At 52.2% G+C, this 16,634-nt stretch overlaps 7 protein-coding genes across 7 annotated transcripts; 2 read left to right on the forward strand and 5 right to left on the reverse strand.

Moving 5' to 3' along the window:
• Positions 1-40: 40 nt before the first annotated feature.
• Positions 41-1,462, reverse strand: APUU_80199A (phosphoesterase superfamily protein; the record flags this gene model as incomplete). The annotated part of the gene is made up of 2 exons (XM_041696453.1): positions 41-847; positions 905-1,462. 2 exons carry the CDS (start codon positions 1,460-1,462, stop codon positions 41-43), a joined length of 1,365 nt encoding a protein of 454 aa, XP_041562082.1.
• A 1,571-nt stretch (positions 1,463-3,033) lies between these two features.
• APUU_80200A (uncharacterized protein) lies at positions 3,034-3,718 on the reverse strand (the record flags this gene model as incomplete). The annotated part of the gene is made up of 2 exons (XM_041696454.1): positions 3,034-3,281; positions 3,337-3,718. The coding sequence occupies 2 exons, from the start codon at positions 3,716-3,718 to the stop codon at positions 3,034-3,036; spliced, it is 630 nt and encodes a 209-aa protein (XP_041562083.1).
• A 451-nt stretch (positions 3,719-4,169) lies between these two features.
• APUU_80201A (uncharacterized protein) lies at positions 4,170-4,637 on the reverse strand (the record flags this gene model as incomplete). The annotated part of the gene is made up of 1 exon (XM_041696455.1): positions 4,170-4,637. The coding sequence occupies one exon, from the start codon at positions 4,635-4,637 to the stop codon at positions 4,170-4,172; it is 468 nt and encodes a 155-aa protein (XP_041562084.1).
• A 2,337-nt stretch (positions 4,638-6,974) lies between these two features.
• APUU_80202A (MSF1 domain protein) lies at positions 6,975-7,772 on the reverse strand (the record flags this gene model as incomplete). Its single annotated transcript, XM_041696456.1, has 1 exon — positions 6,975-7,772. The coding sequence occupies one exon, from the start codon at positions 7,770-7,772 to the stop codon at positions 6,975-6,977; it is 798 nt and encodes a 265-aa protein (XP_041562085.1).
• A 647-nt stretch (positions 7,773-8,419) lies between these two features.
• On the reverse strand, positions 8,420-9,208 carry APUU_80204A (uncharacterized protein; the record flags this gene model as incomplete). Its single annotated transcript, XM_041696458.1, has 1 exon — positions 8,420-9,208. The coding sequence occupies one exon, from the start codon at positions 9,206-9,208 to the stop codon at positions 8,420-8,422; it is 789 nt and encodes a 262-aa protein (XP_041562086.1).
• Positions 9,209-9,775: 567 nt separating this feature from the next.
• Positions 9,776-11,907, forward strand: tom70 (putative mitochondrial outer membrane translocase receptor (TOM70); the record flags this gene model as incomplete). Its single annotated transcript, XM_041696459.1, has 5 exons — positions 9,776-10,100; positions 10,161-10,243; positions 10,307-11,078; positions 11,130-11,603; positions 11,657-11,907. The coding sequence occupies 5 exons, from the start codon at positions 9,776-9,778 to the stop codon at positions 11,905-11,907; spliced, it is 1,905 nt and encodes a 634-aa protein (XP_041562087.1).
• A 1,049-nt stretch (positions 11,908-12,956) lies between these two features.
• Positions 12,957-15,295, forward strand: APUU_80205S (FHA domain protein; the record flags this gene model as incomplete). The annotated part of the gene is made up of 5 exons (XM_041696460.1): positions 12,957-12,978; positions 13,057-13,262; positions 13,325-13,457; positions 13,512-13,563; positions 13,615-15,295. 5 exons carry the CDS (start codon positions 12,957-12,959, stop codon positions 15,293-15,295), a joined length of 2,094 nt encoding a protein of 697 aa, XP_041562088.1.
• Between the last annotated feature and the right edge of the window lie 1,339 nt (positions 15,296-16,634).

A 16,634-nucleotide genomic window follows, 5' to 3' on the forward strand; every position in this document is an offset into this window, starting at 1 on the left:
ATTAATCATACCATGCCAGAGGCATATTATATCGGTTTATCTAAAGCTTGACCTTGAAGCGCTGGGGCTCCGGAAGCTTCTCAAGGGTATCCTGTCTAGCCGATCCCTGGATCAAATGCTCAAAGGAGGCCGCATGCTCGACACGCGGGGTGAACGGCTCAAAGTCCCAGAGGTAGCCAAGGGTGCGCAGAATCGACGACGCAGAGTACGAGATCGTTTCGCCGTTGGGGTTGGTGCCCTGCTGCTCAACAACGCCCTTGCTGACCCAGGGGGAGATGAGGAGGGTAGGGATACGGCCGCCGAGACGATCGAAGGGGAAGGTATAGTTCTTGCCGTTGGGGGTCTCGAGGCTGAAAGTGAGGTTGTCGGGGCGGGGGGCCAGAGGGGCAGGGACGTGGTCGTGGAAACCACCGCTCTCGTCGAAGGTGAGGAGGAAGAGGGTGTTGTTCCACTGCGGGCTTGCGCGGAGGGCGTCGTAAACGGACTTGATGAGGGTCTCCCCATCAGAGATGAGGCCGGAGGGGTGCATGGAAGTGGTGCCGACGCCGCAGCAGGACGGGTTGAGGTAGGTGAGCTCGGAGAGGTTGCCCTTGGCGGCGTCGTGGTAGAAGTTCGCCAGGGGCACGATCTTATCGTCGTTGCCGGTCTTGTAGGTCCAGTCGAAGAAGCCGGCGTCGGGGCCAGTGCCACCGTCGGGGTCGACGTAGTTCATCCATGAGTGGCCGGACTCGGTGAGCTGCTGGAAAAGCGAGCGGTTGGGGAGCTCGTGCTTGTCGAAGCCCTCATCGTTGAGGCCGTGGCCGTGTGACGTACCGGAAACAAGGGCAGCGCGGTTAGGGTTTGTGTTCTAAGTTCAATCAGTAAACTTAAAAAGTCACGAATGAATGCAAGGGGAGAAACTTACTCCGGGGATATCGGAGTGCCAGTGGTTGAATGTCAGGTACTCCTTGACAAGGGAAGTCAGGACAGGCACCTGGTCTTCAGTGTAGTAGTGCATGACCTGCTTCACGAGGTCGGCCTTCTCGGCCTCGGCCTCGTAGAGACGCATCTGCTCGTGCGCAAAGCCCTTGTTGGTGGCCTTGAGCTTGCCCGAGGCAATGGCGGCGTTGTCTGGAGTATACTCGCCATAGAACTGGATGTTGTTGCCGTAGATGGCATGGTCAGGGTCATTGATGACCGAGTCAAAGCTCTTGGGAGCAGTGCAGGCCTCGCCCTCGGAGGCATCGGTCAGGTTGAACGGGTTGCAAAACGGGCCGTTCTGGAGGGGGTTCTCGAGGCCCTTCAAGGTCTGACCGCCGAGGATGTTGTCAAAGGAGCGGTTCTCCATGACAAGGATGACCACATTCTTGATGTGCGACTTGAGGTTGTCAATGGAGCGGCTCGAGTGAGGCTGCTGGCCGGTCGGGACGGCCACGGCCGAGACGGCGAAGGAAAGAAGACCGAAGTAGGCGCTGAGATGCATTGTCAGGGCTCAATGGGGAGGGCTCAAGCTACTGCTGCTGCTGTCACTTTTGGATCGGAATCTCAGCGGTTTTTATAGCTGGGACGCGATCGCATTCCATCGGAGCGACGCGAGCTCGCCCTTGCCTACCCCAACCACGTGCAAGGCATTGAAGCTGTGATGCGCAAATGCGCATCGCATTTCACATCAATCTTTACTCGAAGGGGGCCTTGAGATGCAGATCATGGCCATCGCGATAATGGTGGGCCGCACGGTCAAGACGGCCGGCGACATGGCGAGATCAGTCTGGACGCGAGCTCCAATGAGATGGACCTGCAGGTGCACGGGAAGAGCGCATCATGGGATGGTGCACAGGCATGCGTGGAGTGCACAAGACTGCCAGGATGGAGCAAACGGAGGCAACCGGCGTGCTCGAACGGAGGCCGAATGTTCTTACAGAGACCGGGTGGGCCAGCAACAAGACAAGCAATGAAGCAAAGACCAAAAGCAAAGCGCCAGGCGACGAAAGAATGAAAGATCCTCAGGGCGTGCGGAGAGACTGCGGCTTCATTGGCCGCTGCGATGACTATTGACGCCGTCCGATTGGGCAGCGCTGCGATCGGCGACAGGTCCACGGGGAGAAACATCAGGATAACAACCGAATATTTGCTCTCAAAAGAAAGTCAGTTCAGCTTGATTGTTTCTGAGCGAGCGGTGCCAGGAACCGGGGTGCGACCGTGGTTCGGCCACCACGTTCCCTTGTGTCCCATGGATCCAAGCAATGAGACGAGAGCGCAAATATTTACAAGAGCTGAACTGCAGTCCATTTGGCATACTACTGACTGAGTATAACTAGGTCAAATCGCGATCGCATTGCCCATCGAGGAGAATAATAGGCAGCAATCTCCCATCTCGTATCCTTCGGATATCGTCATTTCACTGCTACGACCTTACCCCTCCCGCCAGGAATCTCGGGACGAAGTGCGGTGCTGGGGGGGAACTGAATCGTCTAGTGTCATCCGGATTACTATCGCTGGCACCTGAGATGATGCGTGGAGTAGGGACAACCTAGTCAGACAAAGAGATATATTGCTGGGAAGTGGGCCAGAGAATCAGAGGACGCAATAAGTGAGCAGGCGGACATTGAAAGGTCATTAAGTTCCTGAAAAAGCTCGGCGGTGGAGTGACAATGACCCGATATAGCCGAAATGTATTCAAGTACTAGTAATACTATTATAGAATTATATACAGTGATAGATGGTGGCTTCGACTGGCGATAGCCCTCTGCTGGTCCAAGATCAGCCTGTCATGTCTGCAGTCCTGGTGACTTCCGCAGCTGACCAGCGCCGCACCCTGCAGAGACAACCCTAGTAGGTTTTTGAGCGAGCGAGTGCATCAAGACATTGTTGATGCTGTTCATGTTGGCGTCGACTGAAGAGCTGTCGAGCAGTCTGTAAGGACCATGGCTTTGGCATCCAAAATAGGCGCGGGCAATGCCGCCCAATGAGAACCCGAGTCGGTTCGCGTTCGTATATCATACTGCACAAAAAAAAAAAAAAACGTTCATCGTTTTTCGTTGAGAGAAAAGATAATCAACCGTCGCTCGATGAACTTCCTTGGGATGGTGCGCGAGCGCAGACAAGCTCAATTTGTATTTCGCTTTCCTCCTCCGGCTTGGGTGCAGTCTCCGCCGGAACACGGCCAAGTATTCCAACAGCAACTTGTTGGGCCTGATCACTAGCGGACATATCATCAATAAACCATGACTCCCATGGACTGTCAGGATTTCCATGAGTCTTGACATAAGCTTGTTTGGTATCTTCGTCTTCCGACACGAATGCTAGCAAACCGAGTCAGAACGTCCAGATAAGAGTCTCTTGTGCTTGTGAACTTACATATAACAGGGATATTCTGGACCTCAAACAACGTGGGCGGACAGTTGGGTAAAATCGGCGGGGTTGAACGGAACGAATGGAGCACGTTGCTAAGAGGGTTGGTGTATGTGTCGGCATTCTGCACATACTCTAGTATAGTCTCCTGCAGGTATGTCTTGAGGTCGGTCGAGCAAGCCGAACCCCAGACACCGTCACATCCGTTGTTACCCCCCGACGGTGCGCCGGTTAGATTGCCCACGCGCACTGCAATCTCAGACGTGCGATTAATGTTGATGACAGAGTTGTTCGTGGAGGCTTGATATCCGACCCAAAACCCGGTCTTGATCATCGGCGCCTGGCCTTTGCCTCGACCGTCGGCATCAAAAGCGTAGTAGAAATTCATTGTTTCCAGAAAAAGGGGAGCGAACTTGAATGGGATGGCTGTTTGGGCCAATGGGTCAACACATCCCTTATCCCAAAAGGAACATATCTCGGCGGTCGCGGAGGGCGAAAGCGTCGCCAAAATCGTCATAAGAACTAATAAGCACGGTCGGGCCATCGACCATAATCCAAAAGAGGTAGCCATTTAGTCGGGCAGTCGTCTAGCAACTGCCTTGGAAGGCTCTCTCGATTATGCGGGTAGGGACAGGCCAAACAGCATCCTACTGCGGTGTAGGTGTCGAGAATGAGAAACGCAGACCAACGTTATAGACCAAATATCAAGCAATGTCTTCCAGATCCGACGAGAAATAAACTGATCCGTTGACTCCGTTGCAGAGGGCGCGGACGGAGGGCGAATTCGAAAAGGGATTATGAAACTGTGATAAGGTCGTCCAAACAGGCGCTCCGGCGTTTCAGTGCAGGTCAGAAGAAGGCCCGCCCTTTCGATAATCGGTGGAAGAAATAACGGTCCAAAGAAAGAATGGCAACTGCTCTGCCACACAAAAGGGCGAGGAAATCGGAAGGGTCGCGCGAAGAAAGAAGATGGTGAGAGTCGGAAGTAAAGGGGGGAGGAGAGCCAGATCAAGGGCGACGGCGGAAGCGAGGGAAAACCAGGCAGAGGCGACCAGAAGCGAGGCAATATATGGAACAATAAGCAGGATGCGGAGGACACGAAGCCAACACAGAGGAGACGGAGAAAAGCCGGCTTGAAAAGCGACACACGCAAAAAGGGAGTCGATGATGGAACAAACAGCCTGAGGTCTGACTGCGTTCAAAGTTGGTCGGTTGGTAGGGACCGTAGCCTCCGCGCCGTAAGGTGCTGGTAACAGTAAACAGCTAGCGGCCTCACGGGCGGCTTGGCAGTTATGCTGATTGGCCATCTCCGCACCAACGCTTCCGGAAGGGGCAATTCGAGGTGGGAATCGCTTCCAGGGTCAGCCAAACCAACCACTCACCGGCCTGCGTCGGGTCGCGCTGCTTCACGAGCAGAGATTTGAGACATTCCACTCCAGCCGGTTTTTTATGCTTCTCGGGCGTCTTCTATGATCCTCCGGGCTGCGAGTCAGATCTTGTGTCTCTCGAGTCTCTCCCAGTTCCACAGTAACCTTTGGCCAATTCTTCAATGCTCTTCACCAGCAAAAAGCTGCAAAGCTGGTCGAGTCCTGCCCTGAATCGTGTGGCGCTCTTGGCGACTATCTGACCCCATTTGGCGTGTTTTTCGCAGCTCATTGGCCCCTTCAGGGTCCTTGCGGGAGGGCATTCTCGCTGACCTCATCTGATTCGACCAGGAATGCTCTCAATATGGATGTCTCAAGCAGTGTCTGCCAATGACGCAATCGACATGTCGGATCTGCCCACCAGCACTGAACATCTCCTGGTCCCTGGACCCCGATCAGCAGACGATAGCCAAACAGGCCGATCAGTCCGGTTATCTCCCGAAATTGCAAGCCGCAAGGTATATGCAGTTATGAATATGCACCGTTGTAGAGTGCACCTGCCCTGAAACTGCAAAACCTGCTGCTGCCTTGTTTTCTGCCACGGTTGCTCGGCTCTTAGCCGAGCCCATACACACCACCGACCGGGATAGTAGACTCCTTCCAACTACCGACAGGAGACCAGAAGGTATAAGGCTGAGCCCGTGATGATATCGGCAGTACCATGATAAATTGTGATACATTGGCCACAGGAAAATACGTTCTGGAGGGAAGTCATGCACAGCTAATACGGAGCCTTCGAATACAGATGTCAAGGCACACTCAAGCGTTTGATCTGTACATCTCGAAGTCTTTAGGTAATGCGGCTGTTTTTTACTGCAAGGGCCCACTTCACCTCCGTCGGCTTCGCATCCATGGTCCGATCCACCTTCATCGCAGTATGCTGCAAAATCCGCAGCTTGACCATCTCAATGTCATTTGGGTCTTCCAGATGAGAAATCATATTGCTTTTTGTAACTACTTTACCCCTTGTACTCACGACCTTAGTACAAACTGTGGAAATAACTGATTACCCATATGTGCCTCGTATAAGAAGGAATGCGGATCAAACTCCCGTCATTCAAATTGTTCACTTTAATGCCATGCGATCCAGGGTTAAAACCAAGATTTGTCTCCTGTTATCACTCTACGTAAATGGACTGGTGAGGGTCTGATTTAGGCGCCTGTGTCTGTCCCAATTTCGCTGTCTCCGTGATAGCTTCCAGCCGCTGACCAGGGCCGACAGCAGGACACTGCTATAGTCCTTCCGTTACCTTTCTGCAGAAGAAGAGGGGCGGGCGGGGACATTATTCGGTCCTGTGCTTGTTATCCAAGCCTTCTGGCTGCGGGATTGGCTCTGCTTTAGTGTTGGATCTGTAACATTAATCTATCATCAGATGTAGTAGCTGCAGTGGTAGACTTCTTCTCCTCCGGGTTGGGAGGATTTGCAGGCACAGGATTCCTCATCCCACCGAAGATATACCGATGGCCTCTTGACTTCTTGAGACAATTACACAGTTACTGAGTTTGGAATGTGCCAACGGCCGTGGAGCGGAGCGGCTCGAATCGGACTTGCTGGTGGATACCATCCGGTAACAACCGTACACTCTGCAGTAGTGTATAACCCTTGCCAGCATCCTTGGCTTCAATCACCAAGGCAGTGGTGGTGGTGCTCCGAATCCGAACCCCCTAGTTTGTGCAATGGGGGGTTTGGCGTTGGAAATCTAGTCACCAATGGCCTTGTTTGGTTTGCTTCATTGGGAAACTTCCTAGCCTGCTACTTTTCCGATGGGTTGTACACTTTTCCGTCGCCTCGGAACAATATAATGTTGCTTACTCAGCGCCTACGTGAATGGACTGGAATCAGTATTTTTTTGAAGTTACTTCCTTAGAGAAAGATAGGATAAAAAACGTAATAAGGTAAAGCTGTCAGTTGAAAATAATCTGTATATTGTACAGTGGGTGCCTTCAACCAAATGAAGCGACCGGATTTGGGCAGTGTGCCTGATAGTGTACATAGGTCGTGACAATTCTCGTCGATACATGCAATGTAACACGCTTCTGGAAAGCAGACAATGTCCAGAAAATCGAAAAAATGGATCTGAAAAGGAAGAAGATAAGATAGTAGGAGAGCGTCATATAAAAAACAAATGAATCCCAAACGCCATTGCTCCACGCTCGAATGTCGCATCAATGTTGACATGGTCGAATTTTGTATAAAATGCTCCAGGTAGGGTAGGAGACTCAGTCGTCGTTATTAGAGTGGCCTCGAAGCCAGACACGCTTCCAGGGGCCTTCACCACCCAGAACCACAGACTCGCGGTCCTGGTGCATGCCTTCAAGCACGCCGACTATACCGCCGCTGCGTAGACGCTCCAGAACAACATTCATTCCTTGCTTGCTCTTAACGATGGCGTCGCGAGTCCGATTGAGTCCAATCAGTTCTATGGTCCGTTGAATTCCTGCAGTGGACAGCGAGGTGAAAAATCCCCGCTTGGGAGCTTCCTCTTCGTAATCTCCGTTATTATCCGAGGCAGCCTCTGTTTTCCTGCGACCGAGGAGCTTCCCCTGTCCAAAGCGGGAGCGGAACGTAACAGTCGTGTTCACGGTGGTTTGCTCACATCGCCGATTGTCGAGAGACAGGCCTTCCAGCTTCTCTGGGGGCCCATCTGGTTGCTGGCGTCGATAAACTTGCTTTTCCACAACGCTGAGAATCCCAGTCCACTCCATGTTGCGTGATTCGGACTCCATCCAGCCTTCTTTGGCATCGACGATGGTCGTCTCTAGGATGTAGCTTTGTCCGGAACTGTCGGAACCGCCAATGCCCTTTGGGAGAAGCTTCAGGATCCCAGAGGGCACTTTCGATTTCTTCAAATGAATTCGCGTGGTATGGAGTCGATGGGTCTTCGGGTCAACATATCGATCAATAACATCGGTCGTCAGGACATGCTTGGAGTACGGGTTTGGGTAGCGGAGAAAGTAAGCAAGAGAAACGGCGGGAAAGGAATAATCGTAGGTATAGAGGTTCTCGAAGAATTTCATAATGGCCGACACATATACACTGGATGTGGATTGTAGTACTGGATGGTAGAGGATGGTAGAGGATGGAGAGCGTTGATGTGTGGCGATCTGGGGGGAGGGGATGCTGAGGTCGTCTGCTCAATCACCTTTTCTGCCATCTTCCGCTCGGCCTCCTTTTGGTCGAAGAATTTCTGCCAGCTCTATGACGCTAGCCCAATTAGTAAACGCGGGGGGGAGAGCCGGCCTGTGTCGCCTCGGAGTCACGTGCAATGGTGCCACAATTGCATACAGCAGTGATGAGATTGGGCAGAACTTGACATCATTCGTTTTGGAGCATGCATGGTGCAATTGCCTGTCACGAGTAGGCGATCGAGTTATGATTCAAGGTTGAAGTCAGGTTATGCGGGAAAATTGGCAAAGCGACTATGGAAATCGCCCCAAGTCAATCTACCATTGATACGTTTACGGTGTATCCGGAATCTACTATCACAGTTTATATATTTTGATAAAACCACAGCTAAAACAGCGCCAAAAGGCAATGAGATTTGTATTGAGTATTAAAACAAACTTAAAATGGCCGTCTCCAACTTTTCATTCAATAATACAATAAGAAAAAAGACAATTAAAAACTTTAGCTGGAGACCGTTCAACTGCACGCGAGCACGCAGCTATGCTTTGGTTGCCCTGAGCATAATCCGTCCTAGGAAGAATCCTCTGACCCCATTGCTCAGCAAGCAGACTTCACCATCGATGAGATCGCGGGTTGTGACGATTTGTTCGGCGCAGAAGCCTTGGACTAGAGCATAACGCCTGCTGGTCCCTGCATTGCCGCCACTTGACAGCGGCGGTGTGATCCATTCAGGCTCATCCTGACCCTTATCCTCACGCCGTCGGAAATATGGTGTCGTAATACTTCCCTCCATTATCTCGCCGTTCGGGTTCACCAGAAGAACTTCGGCGGTATCCAGCGGCGACGCAATCCCCACCCGGGCCCGTGCAGCCGCGTAGTCTTTGCGCGCAGTGGTCTTGTGGGTTGTGAGTCCCGATGGTGCCGTAGGAGCGATATCGATGAAGACACGCCATGGGGTAGAGGCAGGGCTGATTATGAACGGGACGAGGAAGTTCTCCAGTTCGATCCGTGCGGCAGGGTTGGCCTCGACCTTGCACTCCCCGTTCTTATCGAGGACTAACCGGACGCGCCAACATTTCTCTTTATGCGGTATGAATGTATCGAGATAGCGGGCGAACTGGGCGAGGTCTTGCTCGAGGAACTTGGATGCATTGTCCCAGTTGAAGTAGCGAGCGGCATTCCGGAGTCGGTCCTGGTGGTATGGGAGGAGGTAGTAGGGAGTAACGAGCGGATCAGGATAGGCGTTTGCACCGCGCTGAGAGACTACATCTGGAAGGGAGGGATCGTAACGCAGCGTGGAGATGATCTGGAAGGACTCTGAAGACATTGTTCACTGGTTGTAAAACTTTGAAGCTAGAGTTGCGATCATTTTGGACCTATCCACGTGCAGAAGGACCGGTTCGCGCCGAGATCGCACTGGGCAGTTAGCAAAAGTCCTGTTAGTCCAAGAGAGCGAGAAATAGGTCGCCCGGCCACCAGCAATCGCCATTGAGGTCCTGTCTGCACGAAAGCGCCCCTATGACGACGTTTCGAAGGCCAACTTCCATCTGGTGAGGGCGGCAGTGGAGCAAGCCAGGAGCTGGCCATCGATTTTGGATCAACGTGATTGGGTCGACCAGCACCAGAGCTCGGGACCGCTGCGCTGTTGCCGGAACGCATAACTTTTTCAAGGCCGCAACTCTCCCATCTCCCCCATCCAGACTGAAACGCGGCCTCTTGCCAACCATCTCTGCGCGGTTCGTCTTCCCTGTCCCCCATGAGTGCTCCTGGTTACCTTTATAATTGACTCGGATTTAATCTGCCCAGACTTTTCCGACGAAAAAGGGGAGCAAAAAACAGCAAAATAAGGCAATTAACTCGAAACGAACCATAACGGCTCCTTTCCCCGGTCATCATGTCGAGCGGCTCACCTCTGCCCGATCCATCCAAGAACGTGGTGGTCGACACTGCTTCTCTTCCCGCCTCTTCCTCAGCTTCCGTCTGGGACCGCATCTCGAAATGGGTGTCTGAGAACAAGGCGCTCGTATACACCGTCGCGGGTGTCGCCGTCGTCGTGACGAGTGCTGGTGTCGTGTACTACCTTTCCGATTCCAACCAGTCTGCTAAATCCTCCACAACTCCGCCTGCAGAGAAGAAGAAGAGTAAGAACCAGCGACGAAAGGAGAAGGAGAAGAAGAAGGCCGAGGAGAAGAAGACCAAGGCGGCTTCTGCCCAGGATGGTATGTGCCTCGACGGCTCTCCATGCCAATACTTGTCGCATCATCGCTGATTTCTTCCAGAACAAACCCAAAAGAAGCCCGAGGAGCCTTCAGAAGAGATCCCTGAGGTCGACGAGGCGACCGTTGGACAGTTGGATGAGGAAGTGCGTTTCAACTAGTCCTTTTATTGCCGATGCCGCCTGCTGACCTATTTATCTCCGGTTTAGACCCGGAAAGCATACGCCGCAAAGTTGAAGGTGGCCGGAAACAAGGCCTACGGCTCTAAAGACTACAACAACGCGATTGATCTCTACGGAAAGGCGATCATTTGCAAACCCGACCCAGTCTTCTACTCGAACCGCGCCGCGTGCTACAATGTTCTGTCGGAGTGGGAAAAGGTCATCGAAGACACCAGTGCTGCGCTTGCGATGGATAGCGAGTACGTCAAGGCCCTGAACAGACGTGCCATTGCGTACGAGCATCTTGAGAAGTTCAGCGAAGCTCTGCTCGACTTCACCGCCAGCTGTATTATCGATGGTTTCTCAAATGAAGTCAGCCGTGTTGCTCTTGAGCGACTCCTGAAGAAGGTTGCGGAACACAAGGGCAAGGCTATTTTGGAGGCCAAGGGCTCGAAGCTGCCCAGCCCAACCTTCGTTTCCAACTACCTCCAGAGCTTCCGTCCCAAGTCTCTGCCTCAAGGCCTCGACGAGTCTGCTGACTTCCCCGAGGAGTCTGGAAAGGGTGAGCTCCGCAAGGGTCTTCTAGCGATGGCCAAGAAGACTGGCGATGGCTATGAGGAGGCTGCAGCTGCTTTCGTCAAGGCCAAGGAGCTCGGCGACCTTGGTGAGTTCGAGGGTCTTGCCTTGAACCAGCGTGCCACCTTCACATACCTGCAAGGTAACGCCCAAGACGCTCTGGCGGATCTCAACAAGAGCATTGAGCTGGATCCTTCGCTCGTCCAGAGCTACATCAAGCGTGCTAGCTTGCACCTCGAGCTGGGTAAGTTCGATCATGACTTTGTGTGGGTGGTACATATCTAATGGACAACAGGCAACAAGGACGCAGCTCAGGACGACTTCGAGCTTGCCATTACTCACAACAAGGACGACCCTGATATCTACTACCACCGTGCCCAGCTTCACTTCATCCTCGGTGAATTCGCCGAAGCCGCCAAGGATTATCAGAAGTCAATCGACCTTGACCGGACATTTATCTTCTCGCACATTCAGCTCGGTGTTACGCAGTACAAGATGGGCTCTGTTGCATCTGCGATGGCTACTTTCAGACGATCCGTGAAGAACTTCGAGGATGTGCCTGACGTCTACAACTACTACGGAGAGCTACTCCTTGACCAGCAGAACTTCTCCGAAGCCGTCGAGAAGTTTGACAAGGCCGTCGAGATGGAGAAGCAGAGCAAGCCAATGGGCATCAACGTCCTTCCTCTGATCAACAAGGCCCTTGCCTTGTTCCAGTGGAAGCATGACTTCCAAGAGGCCGAGCAGCTCTGCCAGAAGGCTTTGATCAGTGAGTTCATGCGTCTCCCGACTTGAGGAATCCCCACGCTAACAACTACACAGTTGACCCTGAGTGCGACATTGCGGTTGGAACCATGGCCCAACTGCTCTTGCAGCAGGGCAAGGTTTCCCAGGCGCTCAAGTACTTCGAACGTGCTGCTGAGCTCGCCCGCACCGAGCCCGAGATTATCAACGCCATCTCCTATGCTGAGGCGACGCGAACCCAATTAGAGGTTCAGGAGAAATACCCACAGCTTGCTGCGCGCCTGCAGAGCATGGGTGCTGGTTTCGGTGGGGCCCCTGGCGGCCTGTAGGGATGATTCCATTGCCTCCTTATTTCGAGCTTGAATTGCCAGAACCGACGTTGAGCTGGTCGCTGGCAACACTTAAACTAATGTACTGGTGCCGGATCTCCCCGGTGAGTGTATTTATTATGTGATTTCTGTTGACTTTTTTTATTCTTTTGGACATTGATATGCGGCTTTGACATGAGTGTGCTCTCCACTTTGATGATCGTGCGAACTTTGAAAACGGGTTGTTCGGAGGCTGGATCGTACCGGCTTACTGGCTAACGATCTCATGTATGTACCATAGCGGTAGGTAATAATGGATAGAGTTGGATTATTATGCGGAAGAGTGCGTAAGTGGTAGGGAGTCCAAGCCCGGGAAGGGACTGAGGAACTGGGGCCTTGGTAGCTTGGTAAGCCCGATCGCCCGGGAGAGTCCACCTGATAACAGGCCACCCCACTTGGCCCGCCGATTCATCAGTCTCCGTCATCCACCTTCACTATCCCCTCATCAATCTGGAGTCACCGCCGTCTTCTAGCTTCGCCTGTGGCTTTCCTATTCACTCCAAAGCTCCTCTACAACTGCTGTTTCATTGCTCTCATGGGCTGAAATCCGCTCCGTTTTCTCCGTGTCATCGGTGTTACCTAACCCAAGTTAAGGCTCCTTCCTGCGCCTTGTCCCGATCAACGACTCAGTCATCGGGCGCTTCCTCTATTCCTCTGTTCCCCTGCAGCTTCACCCCAACACCCGAACTAGCTGGCCTGAGCATTAAGGACTCAGTTGGCCGAATCATTTTGGATGACTTTAACCCCTATCTAAGCCTCAAAAGCTGCTCTGGAGTAGGCGGCTGCCTGTGTGCCTCTGTTGTCTGCCTGACAACGACCGCCCGTTGCCCTTAGGCTAACTCCTACCCCTCCCGGGCTGACAGCCCTGTATTCATCCATCTTCCTGACTGATCATCTTTTTCTTCACTTTCTCACCCTGTAGATGTCCATTTGTGAACCATCTCAGGCCCGTGGGTAATAAACCATTCACTGCAACCCTCCTGAATCGTTTTACCGGGAAGCAAACAACCATGGCTACCAGTAATATGCAAGGTACGCATAGCACTCTTCAACCACACCATCCACACGGTATTCATCGAACAGCATGACTGACCGATTTTTGTTCTGCAGCCGTTGTTCTTCTCCATCCTTTGGATTTCTCAGGTCCCGTCTTCGATCGTACCCTTACCTTTACCTCTGAGTCTGATCGTATCGAAATCGGTAGATCCTCTCAACGAGCAAGTAAGGATCTCTCACCGCGGCCTAATAACGCCTTGTTCGATTCTCGTGTCATGTCCAGGGTCCATGCCATACTGCGCGTGTCACTAAATGAGAAGGTGGGCTGAGAAGTTCCGTTCCAATACGAAACCCCGTTACTTACTTATTATGGTACTATTAGGTCGTTTACGTTCGTGATCCTGGATCCATGCATGGTACTTGGTTGAATAAGCGAAGGGTTCCCGTCGAAACGGATATGGCTCTATCAGACGGTGATGTGTTGACATTTGGGGTGGAGGTCATCCGAGGCTCTGGTGCGTCATCACATTCTATTCCAGTTTAGAATGGTATGTTTAACATATTCCCAGATACTTTCCCGCCACTGGAAGTACGCTGCGAGTCCCAGTTCGAGGAAACTAGGTACGCCCCTAATTGCCGGGTCTACAGACAAGCCACTGACCCACTGCATAGGAAGGAAGCCCCACCGAAGGCTTCTCATCAGACTGCTTCCAACACTTTTAGTGTCCCTGATGATGATGACGACGAGTACGATGATCATAATTATGATGATGAGTATGACGACGGTGAACATCGAGCTGCAGTTGATCTTACTGTCGACCGCGCTTCTGAGTCGAATGATTCAAGTGCCGGTTCGGACTCGGATGATAGTCGTTCGGTGGTGGAAGTTGCTTCACCAATGACTTCTCCTCTCAAGAACTGGGATTTGAAAAATGCTGGGGTTACCGATTCTTCGGCGGCAGTACCCACACAAGGAGCACTCCAGGATCCGACAAGGCCGAATAATGGGGTAGACCTGGACTCAGAACAAATCTTGGCCACCCCAAGAATGACGCCACCTTCAGACCGTTATGAATCAGATAACGCGAGCTATGAGAATCCATATGCCGACGAATACTTTGCTCGTAATTCAGATGAAGAGTCGACTGACGACTGGGATGTGGGATGTGTAGAGGGCGATGAGGAAGAGGATGAAGACGAAAACGAAGAGCAGGAAATTAAAGAGGCTATAGATGCCAATCCTTTGCCTGACACAGTATGCGAGTCTTCTGAACCTGCCATCCATGCCCAGAAAGAGTCGCGCATCCGCTTTTCAGATTTGATCAATGCTGAAGATGACCTTGATGATGCTGCCGCGGTAGACTGCGAGAAGCTACCACTGGTTAACACCATTTCTGACAATGGTGAAATTCAGGCTCACGATTTGAACCTCCTTCCAGAATGCACTTTCGCAGGCACTGGCTCTCAGCAGGTAGAGCGGCAAATTCACGGGGCCTCGTTTTACTCTACGCTCAATTCTCCTTATTCCTCATTCGAGGCACTCAAGGAGTCGCAGCCTCCCTTACAGCCCAGTGGAAATCTGCCTGACCATTATCGATCGAACATTTTCCCTACCGGCACCATTCTGCCGCCAATAAAGCCGAGTATCGAACATACCCCCAGATATTATCCTGGCAACATATCCTCTTATTCCGAGCCAATGGGGCAGTACAATGATGGTCCTTTTGCAACAAACCAGCCAATGCCGGACATCACAGTACAGAGGTCTCCCGCTACCAGTGGCAGTGCTGTGACCGACTTTATGCCTTTCATGGATCGACTGGCACCGATGATGCCCCGCACATCTTGTGATGCAACAGTACCAGTGCCCGAATCGGATATGAGAGCGAATATCAGTGAACAATCTCCAGAACCGAGCGAATGGAAAGCTTCTGGCGTCGAGTCAAAACCTTCATCCTCAAAGAAGAGAAAGGCGGCAGAAATTGAATCAGACCCAACAGAGAGGGATAATTTGGATTCTGATATGGCTTACAGCGAGGAGCAGACGGAAGCGCAGAAATTGCCCAACGAGGACACTCAGTTTCCTGACGCGCAACCACAGAGTATCGCTGCTATTCTTAACAGCCCGGACTCGCAACTCACTCCTGTGAGCATCCCCGAGAGCGCAAGGGGGACCAAGGAGACCAAGAAGACCAAAAATACTAGGGATGGCGAACGACCATCCAAAATGGTCAAGACCTCCCATGGGGGTAGCGTTAGAAGCCACGCAACGACGGCTATTTTGGGGGCCGTGGTGGGAGCAGTAGGGACGATTGCGGCTTTGGCTTCGCTTCCCCCGGACTACTTTGCGTAGGCCAAATTATCGATCAGCAGATGAATCGCCGAGGCGTTACAATGGTTATGTATTGGGTTTATGGCTCTAGGGCTTAGGGTTTTTTTTTTTTTTTTTTTTCTTGATACGTCAATATGGTGTTTTGCTCAACATTTTTCTTTCTTTTGTCCCTCCCCTTCTCTCTTCTCGCTTAATGCCACTCTCACGTGTTTAGTCCATTGGTGTTACTATGAATGCAGATAAGCTAGAAATTGTATTCCCTCCGATAGACAGATTTCTAGTAGACCGTAGATTGATTGTACTGTCGACTGCCAGGTGTAGGGTAGACTGCCCAATCCCAATGAGAGGTATCCCGCTTCATCGAGAGCCCCCTCCAACTTCCCTCCCGTCTCTCCCGCCGCTCCTCCATCCGCTTGTTTTCTTTTTTCTTTTTTTCTCCCCAGTTCACTGTCCGACCGTCGACCCGAGTCCTGGTGCGCATGTATGAGGTGTTCGCAGCCGTGCTGAAGCCTGGAAGGCCTCGAACCTGTCCTCACCTTGTCAGTGGGCGTCGTTGCAGACACCATCCATCCACCAGAAAGGAAAGAGCCAGGGACTGAGCCAGAAACACTCATCAGCTGATCGGCAGTGTCCGCCCTGGATTCCATTTTCGACCTTTTCTGGCTTTTTTGCCGTGTCGTGTCGCTGGATCCTTGTGTGACCATCTGTGTTCCCTAGATCTTGTGAACTGCGCTTCATGGGCAGAGAGGCAGGTGTGTTCTCCAACCGCGTTATCTTTCTTGGAAGAAATAAACTGAAGGGTTTTCCTGGAAGCAGCTACATGCCGTGCCCACAGGAGCTGAGAGTGGATATCTGCGGGCGAACAATGGCAATGACATGGCAGAACCAGCACCGAACTCGTCCAGGTCCCAGCCAATGCGTGATTTTTTGACGGAGGCCTGCAGATCGCTTACATATTGGCTTCCGGACCTGGCTGGGATGCAGGAATTGCCGTCGAGTCGCATTGGATACATTGGACTCCATCGGTGGGAAGGTTGACCGGTAGACTTTGACTAACGACACTTGCCTTTAGGCTGAAGCTGAGCGAATCGGGCTTTATACAAAGATGACCTGTGCGCTGGAATGGCTGCTTCTCGACAGTTCACCTTTGCCGCCATTGTGGACATGTCTCTTTTCCTTTTCGCCGTTGCCTACGTGCACTATTTAGGACTCGGCCACCAGGTTCATCACTCTGCCATCGATCTCAGTCTCCTAAGCGTTGCATGACTCTAACAACAGGTCTATGCAATGGGAAGATACTAGGCTGGTTTGTTTCATATGACGTTGTGGGAATCTCCCTCGCCCTTGGCCAATCGATAGA

Source organism: Aspergillus puulaauensis, chromosome 8 (genome assembly GCF_016861865.1).
Source record: "Aspergillus puulaauensis MK2 DNA, chromosome 8, nearly complete sequence".
NCBI classification, from domain to species: domain Eukaryota; kingdom Fungi; phylum Ascomycota; class Eurotiomycetes; order Eurotiales; family Aspergillaceae; genus Aspergillus; species Aspergillus puulaauensis.